The 21,109-nt window shown below is 44.5% G+C and overlaps 1 protein-coding gene and 1 non-coding gene across 3 annotated transcripts in view; both read right to left on the bottom strand.

Annotated features, from left to right (window-relative positions):
- Positions 1 to 258: 258 nt before the first annotated feature.
- GFOD2 (glucose-fructose oxidoreductase domain containing 2) overlaps positions 259 to 21,109 on the bottom strand; it is a 36,865-nt gene continuing 16,014 nt past the window's right edge. Inside the window, exons 2-3 of one of the 2 annotated variants that reach the window (XM_008139918.3) lie at positions 11,595 to 11,940; positions 259 to 1,796 (exon numbers count right to left, since the gene is read on the bottom strand). In XM_008139918.3, coding sequence (XP_008138140.1) covers positions 898 to 1,796; positions 11,595 to 11,853 — 1,158 coding nt within the window. In that variant the 5' untranslated portion in view covers positions 11,854 to 11,940 and the 3' untranslated portion in view covers positions 259 to 897. The remainder of the gene's footprint in view (positions 1,797 to 11,594; positions 11,941 to 21,109) is intronic. The other variant, XM_054710806.1, reaches the window with a different exon arrangement.
- LOC114230969 (U6 spliceosomal RNA) lies at positions 15,047 to 15,153 on the bottom strand. Its single transcript, XR_003616964.2, has one exon. It is a non-coding gene; the product is annotated as a U6 spliceosomal RNA (small nuclear RNA).

Raw genomic sequence — 21,109 nt, 5'->3', positions numbered from 1 at the left:
GACAGCTCGCTCCCCATCAGGAAGTCTTGAGTCCTGTTTTCTGAGGAAAGACTTTTCTTTGGAGGGCTCCTGGGATATGGGGACGAGGGAAGAAGCTGGGAGATGAGAGCAGGTGGTGGCAGGAGACAGTGATGGATCTGGAGGTCAGAGCTGCTGTGGAGTCACCAGAAAAGATGAAAATATAAACAATCTACAGCAATAAACAGGCCTTTCATTACTAAAGAAACCTAACCTACCAAACAGCCAACAACCATGTGCCATCGTGTCAGAGTTTGATTTATTAACATTTATCAGATGTTCCAGGGTTCTCCCTTGTCTTCTCTCTGCCAAATCAAGGGCCCTCTGCTCTAGTCAACAGCCCCTGAGAGCTCTCCTAATGAACATCCCCTCCTATCCACGAGGGAAGGGGCGGCCTGAAATCTGGAAGGACCTAGTCATGTGGGAGAAAGGGAGGTGCGGATCCCTGAGGGAGCCTTGCTGTCCTCGCTCCTGAGATGCCCCAAGCCCACGAAGGGCATGGAAACAGGCTTTTTGTCATTTTCCTCGGGACTGAGGAATCAGCCAAACTGGGACCACAGACATGCTAAAGCCCCCAAGTCAAGCCTTTGCTCACCTTGCTCACCAGCACTAACTACACAGAGACCTGGCAGCAGCTCTGCCTCTTGCACACGGTTAGCCCACAGGCCATGGCAACAGGAACATCACCGCCCTGCAGCTCTGGGGAGTGAGGAAGTGCTGGAGGGGCGTTTTACTGGGGCCACCTTGGGCTTCACCTGGACGCTACCCGTGTTGACTTGTTAATGAATGACACTGTCTATGCTATAGCCAAGCCCTTCCATCTTGCTCCTGGTCCCTCCTTGGCCCCTTTGCCCCATGGCAGGGAGCCCATGTACAGGCTCACAGGTTATTCCGCTGGAGCGCCTCACACAGGTTCTGGTTGGCATCGGGTTCCTCCGTCAGCACCTCCACAGCCTCCCATTCCCCAGATCGGCTGGACCTTTTGATGGCGTCCACCACACTCTGCATGTACAACCCATCCTCAAATGAGGCGGCCATGGAGACGGGGGTGTGGTCCCATGTGCGGCGGTCCCCCTGCCCCTGGAAGGACTCCCGCAGGGCCTGCACCATGTAGACCATGCCCTTCAGGTAGAGCAGCGGGACATCCTGGGGCCCCTGCTCAGGCAGCCCTGCGCCCACAGCCAATGAGTCCCTCAGCAGCAGCTCCTCCTGTGTGGCAGAGTTCTTCTGCCCATAGAGGTCAGCTCCCCGGGCAACAAGGCGTCCTGCAGAGCCCACCACCATGACCTCATGCACAAAGGCACCTGGCATGTTGAAGTTGAGTGTTACTGTGCTGCACACCCCCCCGCCCATGAGCATCTGGAAGAAACAGAAGTCATCGCTGGTGACATGCCGGATGCCACGAATGGCCGCATTCTGCCTCACAAAGGTCTTGAGGAGCCCGTGGACCTTCTCAGCTCTTTGGCCAGTCAGGTGGGTCAGCAGGTCCACAATGTAGGTGCCCATGGTGTGCAGGCCTCCACCGCCCATGAGCTCGTCGCAGATCCAGCCGTAGTTGGGGCTGAGCAGGCTGCCTGAGTAGACGCGGGCATCGCAGATCATCACTGCACCCACATAGTGCTCGGCAATCAGCTGCTTCATGCGCACAAAGGCAGGCAGGAAGCGCAGCACGTTCCCCACCAGGCTCATCAGCTGCGGGTAGTAGCGAGACGCTGTCACCATCCGGAAGGCATCCACCGAGGTTGCTGCCTTCTCACAAACCACATTCTTCCCAATACCTGAGAATAAAACACAATAGGAAATCTCTAAGTTCCAAGGGGTTTACACTGGAGGGGACGGCAGGGATGATTTCTCGAAGGCAGATGGACTCAGGAAAGCCCCTTATGAGACCAGATGATGGCCTCGGACAAGAGGAAAGACTTTAGCTTGGATGAAAATGGTACCCAGTGTCCGGGACTAGAGAAAGAGTTATGAGCTGGAGAAAGAGGAATAAATAAGTTCTTAAGGGAAAATGAAAGTAGAGGCACAAGGCACAAACCAGGAGGGGGAAGCAGAGGTGGTGCGATAGTAATTTTATGTGTCAACTTGGCTAGGCTATGGTGCCCATCAAATACCTCTGGACATTGCTGGGAAGGTAGTTTTAAATGTGATTGACATTTAAACCAGTAGACTTTGAATAGAGTAATTATCCTCCATAATGTAGGTGGGCCTCACCCAATCAGTTAAAGAGCTTAAGAAAAAAGACTGCGGTTTCCTGAAGTGGAAGAAATTCTGCTTTCAGACTCAAGTCTGCAACATCAACTTTTGCTGGGATTTCCATATTGTTTTCATGCCCTGTGGATTTCAGCTTTGTCAGCTCCTACAATCACATGAGCCAATTCCTTAAACTAAATCTCTATCCACATCCCTCCCCCCAATATATCCTACTGGTTCTGTTTCTCTGGAGAACACTGCCTAATATAAGTGGGCTGGAGAGGTAGACATGCTTCTTGGACATGCTTATATACTTTTAAAAATATATACTTTTGCCGAAACTGGTTTGGCTCAGTGGATGGAGCATCGGCCTGCGGACTGAGGGGTCCTGGGTTCGATTCCGGTCAGGGGCATGTGCACTGGTTGCGGGCGCATCCCCGGTGGGGGGTGTGCAGGAGGCAGCTGGTCGATGTTTCTCTCTCATCGATGTTTCTGGCTCTCTATCCCTCTCCCTTCCTCTCTGTGAAAAATCAATAAAATATTAAAAAAATAAATAAATAAAAAATATATACTTTTATTGATTTCAGAGAGGAAGCGATATGGGGAGAGAGGTAGAAACATCAATGACAAGAGAGAATCACTGATCAGCTGCCTCCTGCATGCCCCACATTGGGGATCAAGCCTGCAATCTGGGCATGTGACCTTGACCGGAATCGAACCCAGGACCCTTCGGTCTGCAGGCCAAAACTCCACCAACTGAGCCAAACCGGCAAGGGCATGCTTATGTACTTTTATGCATTTATTAGATCACCAGCTTTGGGCAAGAGAACCTATATTTTAGGGGATGGGCTTTGCACTGTCCGGTGTAACTGCAGAAAGGGCGCTATGATTCCCTGCAGATTGTTCTTTGGAAACACTGGTTCAGTAAGTTAGTGTAGTCAAAAGGCCAGAAAATGCTTGGCTCCAATAGGAGGGGAAAGGGAGTGAAAACATCGTTCTGCCCTCATGCCCATTCTGAGTCCACTGAAGCTGGAAGGCACTCCAAGAGCAAAACAAAGCTAGACAAAACCCAAGGAGAGCCTGAGACCGAGCAGGTGGAGTCATCACTCACATCCATTTTTTTTTTTTTTCAGAGAGAGGAAGGGGATGGGGAGGAGCACCAATGTAAGAGAGCAACATCAATCAGTTGTCTCCCACATGCACCCCAACTTGGGATCAAACACGCAACCTGGGTATGTGCCCTGACAGGTATCAAACCCGCCACCTTTCGGTGTATGGGACGATGCTTCCTCACACTCATAGGATTTCAGGATTAGGGACAGGAGAATCACGACATTGAGTGAGAATTTGGTCACTTGGCTGCGGAACACATATGACAGCCCAGGAAAGCAATGAGGACATTAGATCCTCACACACAACACCCCATCTGAGAGCTGTAGCTCTGGCCAAACCAGAGGCTTCTAGCGGGAACTATTCACTTCAGTGGGTGGACACTGCAGTGTGGGGAGGAGAGGTGGGTGCGAAGGAAGAGGACTTCTGAGAGTTTGGTGGTGATAAAACTAGAATAAGTAATCTCTGTTTCATGCCAGGAGAGGTCAGGGAAGGGGAAGGGGGAGAGACCTCCCTTCTTGAGCCCGAACCATAGAGAGCTCTTGAACTCAGGAACCAGCAGTACTATCAGTGTGGGAGCTAAAGGCCATTAAAAATATATATATATAAAAATTTATTTCAGAGAGGAAGATAGAAACATCAATGATGAGAGAGAATCACTGACTGGCTGCCTCCTGCACGCCCCCTACTGGGGGGGGGGGGGGGGGCGTCGAGCACACAACCCAGGCATGTGCCCTTGGCTGGAATTGAACCGGGACCCTTTAGTCTGCAGGCTGATGCTCTATCCACTGAGCCAAACCCACTAGGGCTAAAGGCCATTTTGAGTTAAATAAGCTCCTGCAGGCCAGCTACATGGGGTCTTAACTTTAAGAAGACTTGGGTGGCCTTGAAAGACTTGCTTACTTAAGTTTATCTAGCTTTCCTGCTAGCAAGTCAAAGGATTAGCGAAGCCGAAAACTGCTTTCTGTCTCCTGGGAATGGGGAAAGCATGGATGTTGAGTGCCTATTAGCTCAGATCTCCTGTGGAGTGAACAAGTTTCATGCTGCAAGCCTCTTCAGCTCATAATACCCAGAATAGTTAGGAGTGAAGTGCCCTTGAGCACCAGAGGCCCACAGAAGCTGCCTGACCAGCATTTCGTTCTCTAGTAACGCACCACCGGTTCACAGCTCTGTGTCCCTACCTAGAGGTGTGGGACTAGATCAATGACTTCAAACAGCAGGGTAGAGAAGCAGCCCAGGAAAAGCAACACTTTTGTGTTTTTATAAAATCCAGGGAATATCTCTATGTATTTTAAAACATAAAAGGGACCGCTACTAGAGAAGTAACTTTGAAAGCACTAGACTGAGTCACTCTTGCTCACAGCCCCTCTACACCCTTTCCTGGGTCACGGTCCCATGTTGGCTCCATGCGTCTCACCAGCAGACTGGGCTCACATGTCTTCATTCACCCAGTGCGCTAGGCCTCGTATCAAACTCTGGGGATACAACATCGGCATAGTCTCTACCTTCAGACAACTTACAATTTAGTAGAGAGATAGTCATTGATCAAATTATCATATAAATACACGTAGAACTGCACCTGTGATAAATGCCATGAATGATATAAATGGTAATATGAAAGCATATAGCAGGGATCTCACCTGGACTGGGGCTCAGGGAAGGTATCTCAAGGGACTGGTGTTCTTGGGATTAAATTATCTGGGGCAGGCTGCTTGAGGAATGATCTCTTGTTATCTCAAGAGCCCATGGGGAAAGAGTTGGCGAACTCAGTGTTTTTCTAATGAAGCATATAAGTGCCAAGAACTGGGCACAGAAACTTATCTTTTAGTGACAGTTTTAAGAAAACATTCAACTGTGGCAAAGATATTAGGGCACTGTGCACATTAAAATATAGTTTTCTGAACTGAGAAATAAAACATGTCAGGATCCCACCTTCTCCTTTAAGGAATTCATGGGAAATATTTAAGGATAAAATTTGTAGAAGAAATGAAAAAAGAAAAGAAAAAAGGTAAAACAAAAGCAGAAAATAAGATGCCACAGAGAGAGTTGTGATATGAAAAGAACACCAATCAGTCCACAAATTAATTTTAGGAAAAACTAATAAAAATGAGGGCAAGAAACAGTCTTTATGGCCTTAGAAGTCAGATAAAAATATAATGATCTACTAAGCAGAGGAAATGCAATTCTGCCCACAGCATTAAGACTTAGTAAGAAGTTGCAAATCAATAAAGGCGATACATCACATAAACAAACTGAAAGAGAAAAATCACATGATCGTATCAATAGATGCAGAAAAATCATTCGACAAAATCCAACACCAATTTTATTTATTTATTTATTTATTTATTTTTAAAATTAATTTCAGAGAGGAAGGGGGAGGGAGAGATAGAAACATCAATGATGAGAGAGAATCATTGGCTACCTTCTGCCTGCCCCCTATTGGGGACCAAGTCTGCAACCTGGGCATGTGCCCTTGACCAGAATCGAACCCGGGACTCTTCAGTCCACAGGCTGATGCCCTATCCACTGAGCCAAACCAGCTAGGGCCCACACGAATTTTTAAAAATATATATATTTTATTGATTTTTTACAGAGAGGAAGGGAGAGGGATAGAGAGCTAGAAACATCGATGAGAGAGAAACATCGATCAGCTGCCTCCTGCACACCTCCTACTGGGGATGTGCCCGCAACCAAGGTACATGCCCTTGACCAGAATCGAACCTGGGACCTTTCAGTCCGCAGGCCGACGCTCTATCCACTGAGCCAAACCGGTTAGGGCCCAACACCAATTTTTTTTTTTTAATATATTTTATTGATTTTTTACAGAGAGGAAGAGAGAGGGATAGAGAGTTAGAAACATCGATGAGAGAGAAACATCGATCAGCTGCCTCCTGCACACCTCCTACTGGGGATGTGCCCACAACCAAGGTACATGCCCTTGACCGGAATCGAACCTGGGACCTTTCAGTCTGCAGGCCGACGCTCTATCCACTGAGCCAAACCGGTTAGGGCCCAACACCAATTTTTGATAAAAACTCTCAGCAAAGTGGGAATAGAGGGAGCATATCTCAACATGATAAAGGCCATATATGACAAACCTACAGTCAACATCATACTCAATGGGCAAAAACTGAAAGCATTTCCCCTAAGAACAAGAACAAGACAGAGATGTCCGCTTTTACCACTTATTCATCATAGTACTGTAAATCCTAGCCACAGCGATCAGACAAGAAGAAATAAAAGGCATGCAAATGAGGAAACTCTCATTATTCGCAGATGACATGATACTGTATATAGAAAACCCTAAAGACCCCAACAAAAAACTACTAGATTTAATAAATGAATTTGGCAATGTAGCAGGATACAAAAATCAAAACCCAAAAATCGACGGCTTTTTTTTCCTTTTAATATTTTTATTGATTTCAGAGAGGGAGAAGGAGAGAGAAATAGAAACATCAATGATGAGAGAGAATCATTGATCAGCTGCCTCCTGCACGCCCCACACTGGGGATCAAACCCGCAACCTGGGCATGTGCCCTGACCAGGAATCGAACTGTGACCTCCTGGTTCATAGGTCGATGCTCAACCACTGAGCCATGCAGGCCGGGCTCAATGGCTTTTTTATACACCAGTAATGAATTCTCAGAAAGAGAAACTAAACAAACAATCACATTTACCATTGCAACAAAATAAATTAAGATACTTAGGAATAAACTTAACCAGGAGGCAAAAGACCTGTACTCGGAAATCTATAGGACGTTGAAAAAAGAGATAGAGGAAGATATGAACAAGTGGAAGAATATACTGTGTTCATGGATTGGTAGAATCAACATCATCAAAATTGACAATCAGGTACCATCTCACACCTGTCAGAATGGCTACTATTAACAAATCAACAAATGACAAGGGCTGGCGAGGATGTGGAGAAAAGGGAACCCTAGTACACTGCTGGTGGGAATGCAGACTGGTGCAGCCATTATGGAAAACAGTATGGAGTTTCCTCAAAAAATTAAATATGGATCTGCCATTTGATCCAGTGATCCCACTTCTAGGAATATATCCCAAGAAACCCGAAACACCAATCAGAACGAATGTATGTACCTCTATGTTCATAGCAACAGAATTTACAAAAGCTAAGATCTCGAAACAGCCCAAGTGCCCATCAGTAGATGAGTGGTTAAAAAAAGCTGTGGTACATTTACACCATGGAATACTATGCAGCAGTAAAAAAGAAGAATCTCTTCCCCTTTGAGATAGCATGGAGGGACCTGGAGAGTATCATGCTAAACAAAATAAGTCAGTTAGAGAAAGACAAGTATCACATGATCTCACTCATATGTGGAATCTAAGTAATAAAATAAACAGATGAATGGAGTGGATCCAGAGGCATGGAAGCATGGAACAGAGTGAGGAATCTCAGAGGGAAGGTGGGAGGGAGGTAATCAACCAAAGACCTTGAATGCATATATGCATAACCCATGGCCACAGACAATAGGGTGCTGAAGGCCTGGGGTGGGAGAGGGGTTTGGGGGCAGGCTGGAGGGGGCCAATAGAGGGGAAAAGGGGACATATGTAATACTTTCAACAATTCAGAATTATAAAAAAAAACAACTTAGTGAGAAGTAAACTTAACATTCCTGGACCTCAGTTTCTGTAACTGAAAATGAAGACAGTGGATTAGATCAGCGACTCTCCATCCTTAGTGTGCATCAGAACTGAAGGATTGTTTAACAGCCTAGATTTAAAAGGTCTGGGATGGGGCCTGAGAATCTGGATGTATAACAAGTTCCCAGGTCATGCTCATGCTGTTGGTTCAGGGACCACACTTTGAGAACCATTGGATTAAACACTCCTTCCATGGCGCCTGCTGGCCCGTGAGTTCCAGAAGAAAATACAGTTCTACAAACATTATGAAAGTTTTAGGAAAATCTTAATCTATATCATATATATCCTTACTAGAGGCCCGGTGCACAGGATTCATGCACTGGTGGGGGCATGGCCTGTGGGGATCGGCCCACTGTGGGAGCATCACTCATCTTGGTCAGCCGAGTGGCTGTGGACCTACCCGCTGAGGGAGTGCATTGACCACCAGGGGGCAGCTCCTGCATTGAGTATCTGTCCCCTGGTGGTCAGTGCCTGTCATAGTGACTGGTCGTTCTGCTGTTCAATCAATTTGTATATTAGGCTTTTATTATATAGGATAGCTGCAAATCTGTATCAGTGCTGTATGCCTCACATTACTGCTTAAGTCTCCACGACTTAACTTTTACAAAGACTTACCTTTTACAATGCTTAGCATAACACAATGCCAGAGGATTTGTAACTAGAGGCTTTAGATGAAGATGATAAACTTTTCACTGGTTCAAGATCTGAAAGAGCTAATCTAAAATTAGAGTACTTCAATAGCTGTAGAGCTAAATATGTTTTTTTTAAATTATTTTATTATTTATCTGTTTGTTTTTTAATATCTTTTTCTTTTTTTTAATCCTCACCCAAGGGTATTTTTCCATTGATTTTTAGAGAGACTGGAAAAGAGAGGGAAAGTCAGAGAGAAATATCAATGTGAGAGAAACATCAATTGGTTGCCTTTTGCACTCGCCCTGGAACTTGCAACCAAGATACATGCCCTTGACCAGAATTGAACCTGGGACCCTTCAGTCCGCAGGCCGACGCTCTATCCACTGAGTCAAACTGGCCAGGGCTAAATATGTTGTGTGTGTTTTTAAACTCTAAAAAGATTGAGGATCTAAAGTTTAGACAGCCCAATAACAGAAAAGAAAAAAAGAGAGACATATGTGGGAAAAGCACAGAAAATATACTCTCATGCATATATATATATAGATTCATACATGGGGGCACACAGTTAGGTGGAATGGCAGTGAGGGTCTTTTGGGATATTGGCTCTGAGGACCTTTACATACATTGTACAGGAAACCTGACTTTCCCTTGTAATGTGATGCCAGTGTCTTTCTTGGTCAGCATTTCCATAAGTCATATATCATGCTGGAAAGGCTGAATGATGCTCCTATTTACACTCATTTCACAGTGGCCCACAGAGATTGAGAGGGACAGAAATAGGACCAGAAATGGGGTCTGAGGTCAAGGTCAGTTTGGTGTTCTGCATATAGCAGTTTATATAACCACACAGTCCTTTGGGAAAACTAGAGGAGTTCTTCTGGCCTCTTCCATATATGTTTAAGTGAAGTCAGAATTCTCCCCCCCCCCAAAAAAAAAAGGGGGGCGGGGAGAGAAGCATTTGTTTTCACAACAATCTCAGGGATTCCTTTGGGGCCTGAGTGGGCAGTGCCTGAGGGACATGGGCTCTCCCAGGCCCACCAACTCCTGGGATCATTTACCAACAAGGACACTCATTCACACCTCTTCCTGACAACAGAGACATGGAGAGAAGGCTAATGACCCTGCTTCACCAAGGGCTGGGACACAAGATTCTAGAAGTTTCCGATCATTCCTGTACTTCCTGCACATTCCTGTTTATATTAAATGGCCCAAAGTCAGCATTTTCCCATACCAGGAACCTGAAAATAGCAGGCTTGTGGCCAAAGAATCCTGGAATTTTGCCTTTCTTCCTACAGAGCTCGGAAATGGTTTCTGTGGGGACCCTAAAATTCAAGAAGCCTCTAGAACTCTGCCTCTGGACATACCTGGCCTCACCAATCTGCATTCATGCCACACAGGATGGCAAAAAGTCAAGCGGCATGGTAGCTCGAATCCCCTTGAAACAGCCCTCTGTTAAAGTGTTGGCTTAGGTCTACTTTTAAACTCAATCTGGGAGCCATTCATTATCTGCCTTCCTAAGAATTAGAGCCAATGAACAGCTCCAATGTTACACATCCTCAGAGAGAGCGAGAGAGAGAGCTCTTTGGAAAAGAAAGCCAGCCACCTATAATTTTTGGTCAAAATTTACATGCCTCAAATCAACCACTAGATAGATGCATGTTCTCGCTCATTCAATGAACATTTATCCTTCCCTACCCATTGGGCCAAAAGTAACAAACACCCTCTAACCTGAGAAAAAGGAAAAAACAAAAAACAAAGCCTTGGACCCTCCACCATGGTAGTGGCCAGGTGTGGTGGTCAGCCAAGACACAGGGACCTTGGACTGCATTCAAAAAACACTTGGTACCTATCAAATTATAATAATTATTCTGTCAATTAATTATATGCTATCTGAATTATTACTTAAGTCTTTTCTCATTTATCTTGTAATGTGCGTTATTTCTAGGCTCTTCAATTGGACTGTGAAATCTGAAGGTAAGGTGAGCTCTCTGATCCAACCCCACTTTGAATGTCCAGAATAATATCAGGACAGTGCCTGGCACACAGAAGGCATTAAAAAAATTGTGTATGGCCTGGCCAGCGTTGCTCAGTGGTTGGCCATTGACCTATGAACCAGGAGTTCAAGGTTCAATTCCTGGTCAGGGCACATGCCCAGGTTGTGGGCTTGATCCCGTGTGGGGCATGCAGGAGGCAGCCAATTAATGATTCTCTCTCATCATTGATGTTTCTATCTCCCTCTCCCTCTCCCTTCTTCTCTAAATCAATAAATATATATATATATATATATATATATTTTTTTTAAACTGCTGGATGAATGTTTACTGATTTGTTTTCCTATTAAATTAGATTCTGGCTTATATAAAACGAAGAAAAGAATTTTTCTAGTTGACAGGAAAGAGAAGCCTAACAGGAACTGTAGGAAAATGGCTTAGCAAGCTGCGCCCAGCCAGGGGCAGGAGGCTGCTGAGCCAACTGCTTCCCGAGGGAACAGAGATGTGAGCAGGCTGTCCCACGGATCCTGTCGGCGAGGCCCAGTGCTGCAGAGTGCCTTCCTGCCCTCTGGCATACAAGATTGCCAAGTTTGGCAGGAAGGGTGTGTGCTCAACTAGTCAAGGCCTAACAAAACATGGGAAGGGCAGCCTTGCTACACACCCTCCTCTCCTTTTCTGTGGTGATGCGTGGCACAGAAATGGAAGAACAAATTTGTCAATTTCCCAGTGCCCAGGTCTTTGAACTCTGACTTCATAGAGAGAAACTTTTTACAGTGCCTGAAATGTAATACTCTCTCGTCCCTGTGACAAGCCAACTCTTGAGGCATTTGCTTAATTTTTTCTCAGAGATTTGCTTACGGGAGGTGGGGAAGGCTGTCTTCCCCAGGCATTAGAGCACTGCCCCCGAGTACTAGCCCCTGCAGACTCAAGCCCAAAAAGGGTCACCCAGAGGGAGGCACAATCTGCCCGTCTGACCGTCCGTACCTAGAGCCTTCACAGATATTTGCCGGGTGAGTGGAGGGGGGATATTGATGCACACCAGATCCACGTCTTGGTGCAGTAAGACATCGTCCGTCTGGCTGGTGTAGAAGGTGATGTTCATCTCCTCTGCAAGCTGTTTCGCCTCCTCCTCAGTCTTCCCCCACAGTGCCTCCACGGTGAACCCTTCTGCCCTCAGCAGTGGGACCAGAACCCGGGCGGAGCTGCCAGTCCCAAACACGCCCACTCCTGGGAGCATCTTCATGCCGAATTCTCCGTTCACCAACTCATCTCCTCACAAGAGCCTCCAACATGAATACGACCATCTCACAGTCCTGGGCAAACATGGCTCCTGGAACAGCAAGAGTACAGTACTGGCTATTAGTGAAGGGCACACTCAGTTGAGGCTCTCTGGCTTATTTGGAAGCAAAAAGTTCTCAAAAGCACAAATGAAACACTCCTCCGAAATGAAAAGCTGCATAAGCTTCTCCCAGGGAGACTAAATGATATTAGCAAAATCCCTCTCCTGGAAGAGGGGAAAATAAAAATATGAGTAAAGCTGGGTTCAAATCCCTATTCTGTTACTTAATTTCCTATGTGACTCTGGTCAACACATTATACTTTCAGGGACTTTATGGTAAAAGTTCATGAAGAGTGGGAAACAAAAACCAGTAAAAGACGAAAGAGAACTACCTAGGAGCTATACAGGTTATAATTTAAAAGTTTGTGGTAGCAGCCCTGGCTGGCTAGCTCAGTTGGCCAAGCGTCGTTCAGATATGCCAAGGTTGCAGGTTTTATCCCTGATCCTGGCACATGTAAGAATCAACCAATGAATGCATAAATAATACCTGAGATGATGATATTTATTTTTTATTTATTTATTTATTTATTTATTTATTTATTTATTTATTTCAGAGAGGAAGGGAGAGGGAGAGAGGGATAGAAACATCAATGATGAGAATCATTGATTGGCTGCCTCCTGCACGCCCCCTACTGGGGATCGAGCCTGCAACCCAGGCATGTGCCCTTGGCTGGAATCAAACCTGGGACCCTTCAGTCAGCAGGCTGATACTCTATCCACTGAGCCAAACCAGCTAGGGTGAGATGATATTTTTTGTATAAAGATATTCATGCCAATACAGACTATAGTAGTGAAAAATTGGGAAACAATTAAGATGTTCAATAACAGTAACGAAGTTTTGGGTTTTTTTTGGTTAATCTTTACCCAAGGACATACTTTTCCATTGATTTCTAGAAAGAATGGGAGAGAGAAGCATCGACATGAGACAGACCCATGGATTGGTTGCCTCCTACAAGTGTCCCCACTGGGGCTGGGGAACCTGTAATTGAGGTACGTGCCCTTGACTAGGAATCGACCCATGATCCTCTGGTCCACAGGCCAAGGCTCTAACCACTGAGCAACCAGCAGCTCTATTGCTTTTAGAGAGTGGAAGGGAAGGATAGAGGGAGGGAGAGGGAGGGAGAGAGAAAAAGACTGATGTGAAAGACACATCAACTGGTTGCCTCCTACATGGGTTCCTGGCCTGGTGAGGATCAAACCCACAACCCAGATATGTGCCCTTGACCGGAAATCGAACCCATGGCCCTTCAGTGCTTGGGATGATGCTCTAACCATTGGGATGACACTGACCAGGGCAGTAATGCGTTTGACAAATAACACTACAGGCCCTCAATAACCTGAAAGACATCACCATATATTCCTTAAAAAGTGGGAAAACAAAACAATATGTGCGGTATGACATCAATTGTGTGTGTTTTTTAAAGCATAAGCGACTATATATAAGATATATACATGAAAATATACAATGGTATCTATAACATATCTATAAATATATTACACATGACAGTAAAAGGACCAGAATACATAATGATTTCATAATGATTACTCAGGCTGATGGGATTCTGGGTGATTTTTTTTTTAAACATTGTCAAATTTCCTACAAAAGATATGTTTACTTATTTTTCCTTCTGAACACAAAGGTTATAAAATGAAACAAAGAACAAAGCTAAACAGAAGTCTGCTTTGAAATAAAGATGAGATTTAGGTGTGCTCAGGGTATCAGGTTTTCCCATAGGGCACCCTTCCCCCAGCTAAACCAGCAGTTTCCATTCTGGCTATGTATTAGGGTCACTGGTCCCAGACCCACTGAATCAAACTGTGGGATGAGCCATGTCACCATTATTTTTATTGTCTTTATGTTTTGTTTTGTGGTAAAACACACAGAAAACTTAGCATCTTAACCCAGGACACATAGTTATTCTATTTTTAATATATTTTTATTGATTTCAGAGAGGAAGGGAGGAGAGAGATAGAAATACCAATGATGAGAGGGAATCATTGATCAGCTGCCTTTTGCACCCCCATATTGGGCATCAAGCCTGAAATGTGGGCATGTGCCCTAACTGGGAATCGAACCGTGACCTCCCGGTTCATAGGTCAATGCTCAGCCACTGAGCCACACTCAGGAAATTATCATAAACCTTCCCTCCGATAATTTCTTCCTATATTCTCTGTCTCACGGAATGTTATCATCGTCAACTCAGAAAGCTAGCACCAGCATCTGCAACTTCTCTATTTCCTTACCAGTACAGGCAACTCAACATCAAGTCTGGTTGATCCTAGCTTTGTTATCTCTTAAATCCACGCCTTTGTCATCCTTTCTGTCACTATGCTAGTCTAGCCCCCAGCATCACTCACCTGAGTGACTACAAGAACCTTCTACTTAATCTCTCTGGCTTCCATCATTTCCTTCCTTTATCCATTCCTCATATTGCAAGGAGATCTTTCTAAAATGCAAATGGGATATCACTCACTTCCTTTTTAAACACTTCAGTAACTTCCCATTGGACTCAGAATGACTTACAAGTCCCTGCATGACCCACAAATCTCAAGGTAAGTCTAGCTTTGTGCAGTCACTTGCAAGGATTATCTCCAAGAGAGATGAGTTTTAAAACACATACTTAGATAATCCAGTAAGAAGAATGCTGTAGTCCGGCCCACATGGCTCAGTGATTGAGCACTGACCTATGAACCAGGAGATCAGAGTTTGATTCCTGGTCAGGGCACATGCCCAGGTGGAGGCTCGATCCTCAGTGGGGGCCATGCAGGAGGCAGCCGATCCATGATTCTCTCTCATCATTGATGTTTCTATCTCTTTCTCCCTATCCCTTCCTCTCTGGAATAAATAAAAATATTTTTTTAAAAAAGAAAAGAATGTTCATAGGAGAATTATTATTATTATTAGAGGCCCGGTGCATGAATTTGTGCACGGGTGGGGTCTGCCTGCCCTGATAGAGGCTGATTGGGCTGGGCCGGTGAGGGGGAGGGGTCTTGGGCAGTTGGTGGGCCAGCCCCACCTCCTGGTTGAACTCTGGCGTAACTCCCGGTAGAGGGAACAATTTGCATATTACCCTTTTATTATATAGGATTATTATTTTTAAATATAGAACGCTTCACGAATTTGTATGTCATCCTTGCGCAGGGGCCATGCTAATCTTCTCTATATCGTTCCAATTTTAGTATATGTGCTGCTGAAGCAAGCACAGGAGAATTATTCATAATAGCCAAAAGGTGGAAACAACCCAACTGCCCATCGACTGCTAAAAGGATAAACAAAATGCGGTATTATCCATATAATGTAGTATTATTCAGCCACAAACAGTAATGGAAATACTGATACAAACTACAATATGGATGAACCATGAAAACATTATGCTAAGAAGCTAGTCACAGAAGTATATGATTCCATTTATACAAAATGTTCACAATAGGCAAATCCATGGAGACAGCAAATCAGCAGCAAGGGATGGGGAAGGGAGTAACTGGGAGGTATAGGGACCCAACTTTATTCTTCTGCAAATGCTTATTCAGTTCCAGCACCATTTGTTGAAGAGACTATTTTTTCCTCTGGAATGACCTTGGCACCTTTGTTGAAAATCAGTTGACCATAAATATATAGGTTTATTTTGGACTCTCCATTTTATTCCATTGATCTATATGTCTATCCTTATGCCAGTACCACCCCGCCTTAATTATTTTAGCTTTATAGTAAGTTCTGAAATCAGTGTGAGTCTTCCAACCTTGCTCTTTTTCAATCTTGTTTTGGCTATTCTGGGTCCCTTGTATTTCCCTATGAATTTTAGGATCAGATTGTCAATACTGGATTTTGATAGAGATTGCTATGAATCTATAGATCAACTTGAGAAAAATTATCATAATAATATTGAATTTTCTGATCCATGAACATAGGATATCTTTCCATTTATTTAGGTCATTTTTTTTAAAATATGTTTTTATTGATTTTTTAAAAACAATTTTTTTATTTTTATTTTTTTCAGGGAGGAAGGGAGAGGGAGAGATAGAAACATCAATGATGAGAGGGAATCATTGATTGGCTGTCTCTTGCACGTCCCCCACTGGGGATCGAGAGCCCCAGCCCAGGCATGTGCCCTAGACTGGAATCGAATCTGGGACCCTTTAGTCCGCAGGCCAATGCTCTATCCACTGAGCCAAACCAGCTAGGGCTTTATTATTTTTTAATGTATATTTTTATTTATTTCGGAGAGGAAGGGAGGAGAGAGAGAGAGAGAAACATTGATGAGAGAGAATAATTGATTGGCTGCCTCCTGCATGCTCTCTACAGGGGATTGAGCTCGCAACCCAGGCATGTGCCCTTGACCGGAATCGAACCTGGGACTCTACAGTCCACAAGCCGACACTCTATCCACTGAGCCAAACCGGCTAGGGCTTATTGATTTTTTCAGAGAGAGAGTGAGAGGGAGAGAGAGAGAAAGAGAAAGACATCGTTCAGTTGTCTCCCACATACACCCCAACTGGGGTTTGAACCCACAACCTGGCTGATGTGCCCTGACCAGGAATCAACCGAGACCTTTCTGTGCACAGGATGATGCTCAACCCACTGAGCACACTGGTCAGGGTATTTAGGTCTTCTTTAATGTCTCTTAATAATGTTTTACAGTTTTCAGAATATAAATTACACTTTTGTTAAATTTATTTCTAAGCATTTAATTTTGTTTGATGCTATTGCAAATGGACATTTTTTTCTTAATTTCATTTTCAGATCCAGCATCCCTTTTACTTTCAAGGTAGATACAAGTATACTGTGCAAAGTACATCATGTCTACGTTAGGGGTTGTTTCACCAGTATAGCCTAGTACAGCATCCTATACTACTAGCTCCTACATGAAAGACACCTGTGCCTGTGTGAAATACTGAAATAAGCATGACTTGGGCTGCCTCTAACTCCAGACCCCTCTCAGCTTCCTGCCTCCTGTGGTCTCTACTGTCTAGGGCTGTGCAGCTTGGCTTGCCCCCTGAACTCTACTATTGGGTTTTATCTTAACCATCTTTCTTTCTGTCTGATGGTGAATAATGTCTGTAGCCTCAGCCACTCCTCCTTCCTCTTTGCTGATAATTTTCCTGCCCTTACAAGCCTCCCTTCTAATTAGGAGAGGTCACATAGATTCTGTATTATAAAAGACCAGTGGCCGTAACGCCATAACAACCAAAGGACTGGCCACCAGGAGGTACATGGCCCTTTCCCCCACCCCCCATGCTACACTCCCCACCCCCCACCCCCGGGGCGCCGGCAGCATTGGTGGAGCATCCGGGGGTGGTGGACATGGCCCTGGTGGCAGGCTAGGCCTAGGGGACCCTACACACATGCATGATTTAATCATGTGCTGGGCCTCTAGTCTTCTATAATTTTCATGTCCTGGTCTCCATTCAGTAATTTTGATCACTTTCTGCATTTACAGGCTCTTTTTGGTTACTTACAGGTCATGGATATCCTGAGAACTTGAGTGTCAAATTTGTTGTACTAGATAAGTGAGATTCTGCTTAACTTCTATGGGTCATTAATTACCAGCTAAAAGGGCCAGGGGAATGAGACACAGCCACCAAAGCAAGGATATCCATGGCCCCTCTAAATTCATGTCCAGGGCACACTTCCTCCTCTCTAGCACTGCATTCCTTCATGCTCTAGTTATGCTTGGGTTTACGTTTGCATCTGTGGCTTAAAACAACAAAGTGGATTAAAATAAATTTCAGCCGAAACCGGTTTGGCTCAGTGGATAGAGCGTCGACCTGAGGACTGAGGGGTCCCGGGTTCGATTCCGGTCAAGGGCGTGTACATTGGCTGTGGGCACATCCCTGGTGGGGGGTGTGCAGGAGGCAGCTGGTCGATGATTCTCTCTCATCGATGTTTCTGGCTCTCTCTCCCTCTCCCTTCCTCTCTGTAAAAAATCAATAAAATATATTAAAAAAATAAATAAATAAAATAAAATAAATTTCAATAACCTCTGTTTTACTGACACTGACTCAAAGGGCAGCTTTATCAACATCAATAAAAAAGGGGCATCAGCTGGACTGAGGAAGCCAGATGGCATGAAGCTAGGCAGGCTGGATGACTAGGTATTTCCTGCTCAAGCAGGCAGTGCTGGTTTTCCTCATTTATTTCAGTGACTAGCCTTTCTCACCCCTAACATTTCCCTACTACTTGCCCCTAATATCCTTGCATATACCTTATATGTGCCTACAAAGGTCTCTATAAACCCAGGCCTACCTCCCATGCCGGTCAAGAATGAATGGTGGAGCCCAGCTGGTGTGGGTCAGTGGTTGTGGTTCGATTCCTGGTCAGGGCACATGCCCGTGTTGTGGGCTTGATCCCCAGTAGGGAGCATGCAGGAGGCAGCCGATCAAGGATGCTCTCTCATCATTGATGTTTCTAGCTCTCCCTCTCCCTTCCTCTCTGAAATCAATATATAATAAAAGAAAAGAATGAACGGTGGAAAGTGCCTTGATAGGACTAGCTATACATACTTTGACAAGGCTATAGGTTATGGGGAAGGCAGCACAGAGATTAGAGGCATGGAATTTGCAGCTAACCTTGCCTGGGCTCAAGACCGGTAACCCCAGGTAAGTTTCTTAATCATTCTGTGCCTGTTTTCTCATCTGTAAAATGGGAATAATTCTATCTACCTCTTAGGGGAGCTAAGGATTAAATGATTAATATTTGTAAAGCATTTATAACAGGGCCTGACCCATAGTTAATCACTACATAAGTCTCTTATTTTTTTTTAAATATGTTTTTATTGATTTTAGAGAAAGGAAGGAAAAGGGATAGAGAGACAGAAACATCGATGAGAGAGAAACATCAACTGGCTGCCTCCTGCATGCCCCCTACTGAGGAGTGAGCCCGCAACCCAGGCATATGCCCTGACTGGAAATTGAACCAGTGACCTTTTGGTTCATGGGTTGATGCTTAACCACTGAGCAACAATGGCTGGGCTACATAAGTCTTTTTTAAAAAGATATATGTATGACTGACTTAGATATCTCCCCTTCAAAAGCTGAGTAGGAATATGAAGATAATATTCTGAGCGAATGTGCAGTGAGTGCAGTAGGCCAGGCAGTGTTTAGTGTAATATATAGTACATCTCTAAGTCCATGCAACCCTTTCTTACAGATGGAGAAAACAGCTCAGAGAGGCTAGGTAACCTTCCCAGGGTTCCACAGCTGGCTTGTGGACAAAAATGGGGCTCTACAGAAAGCAACCTCACAGGATGATCTGATCATAGATTCCTAGCTGGGCAGGTCATGGTGGGTACTCATGCCCCAAGCATAAAGCTTCTTTTGTAAAAGGCTTATTTTTACCTTAAGCAAGACTTGTCCACTGTTTCTGTGCATCTAGGTTAATACACCTTTGAAATTCCTGTCTTTCAAAGTAACCACCCTCAAGCGAGCACATAATTGAGTTACCTATCCTATATTCCAATCCCAGCCTTGGTTCTTTTACCACTTTCATGTAAGCTTCCTTCCCTTCCCTTCTTAATTACAAATGCATAAGAGAAGCTACAAACTACTATTCTCTGAAAGCAACTTTTCTCAGTCTGTTGAACTCTTGCTTCCAGGCATATCCTGTTTGGCTCAAATAAAATTTTATAAAATTCTCTACAGGTTTGGACTTTCTTACGTTGATAGCTGTGTGTGCCAGACCTGCCACAACCAGCTGTAAAACCCTGGACAAATGACTTAGCTTCTCTGAACCTCTGTAAAAACAGAGGCTTGTATGTGTGAAACAACTCTTTCATTCTTAGTGATGAGTGTGAGAAGGAAAAGTTCATTCTGTTGTCTGGCTTGGCAACTGCCTGCCTCAGCTCCACCACTCAAACCAACATCAACATGTTCATTCAGGGTGCCTTTATTGAGGGCCTACCAGAGAGGCTTTGGGAGATAAAAAGATGAAAAGACACAGTCCTAATGTGCAACAAGTCAGAAAGGAAGTAGAAGCCAGAGCTGGTGGCAACAACTGCTAATCTAAGGAGTATATAGACTTTGATTGGTGGGTGTGCTCCGTACGCTTGGTCTGCCCAACCTTCCCCACCAAATCTTTTTCTGCCCTGCTCTGTCTCAGGAGTAAGAATGCTAATCTCTAAGGACTACATCACCTGGGCTCCAGGCCTTCTGGTTTCCACCTGATTCAGCCAATGGGCAGCACCAGGAAGAGATCAGAGAGCAAGAAGAAAGGTCAAGGTATTTATTCTCTGGCTCTCTCCCTACCAGGATGTGTTTCTGATAGGGGATGTGTTCTTTGACCAAGGTCACAGTATTCCTCTCCCACAGGCATAGCGTTGAGAGATAGATAAGTCCAATAATTTCTCCCTTCCCTCATCATGCCTGGGGTAGTGACACTACCAGCTGTAGCCAGTCCCTGTGGTGCTCCACCATTTTTGTAGGTTTCCTTCACAGCTCACACTATTGGTAATAATCGCTTCATTAAAGGATTTTCAATTAACCCTTTGAATGTGCTTGCTGTTTCCTGTCTGGACCCTGACTAATACAGTAAGCAATAAGAACCTTTGAATTTCTTAATTTGATGTAGGTGGAATAGAGTTTAGGAGACACTAGATACACAGAACCCATTAGGAGGATATCAAGTAAAAGATAAGGAGGGTCTGTTGGAGGGAATGAAATGGAGCAGACAGCTATTAGTAAGGTTTGGGAAGAGCACAAAATGACACTGAACTGTAGAACTCATGAGCATAGGCACAAAATCCTCCAACAAAATATTAGCAAACTAAATCCAGCAATGTGTTAAAAAGACAATACATCACCCTAGCCAGTTTGGCACAGTGGATAGAGTGTTGGCCTGCGGACTGAAGGGTCCTGGGTTCGATTCCAATCAAGGGCACATGTCCAGGTTTTGGGCTTGATCCCCAGTAAAGGGCTTGCAAGAGATAGCCGGTCAATGATGCTCTCCCATCATTGATGTTTCTCTTTCTCTCCCTCTCAAAAAAAAAAAAGATAATACATCATGACCAAGAGGGTTTAATCCCAGGAAAGTAAGGTTGCTTCAACATTCTAAATCAAGTACTATAACTCATGATATCAATAGTCATTAGGTTAGTTATTAGATTAATTAAAAATGCAATTTAAAATTTATTTATTACAACTACACACCTATTAGAATGTCTGAAAT

Source organism: Eptesicus fuscus, chromosome 21 (genome assembly GCF_027574615.1).
Source record: "Eptesicus fuscus isolate TK198812 chromosome 21, DD_ASM_mEF_20220401, whole genome shotgun sequence".
In the NCBI taxonomy this organism is placed as follows: domain Eukaryota; kingdom Metazoa; phylum Chordata; class Mammalia; order Chiroptera; family Vespertilionidae; genus Eptesicus; species Eptesicus fuscus.
The sequence above is the reverse complement of the archived record's forward strand: the minus strand, read 5'-3'. Positions and strand labels throughout refer to the sequence as shown.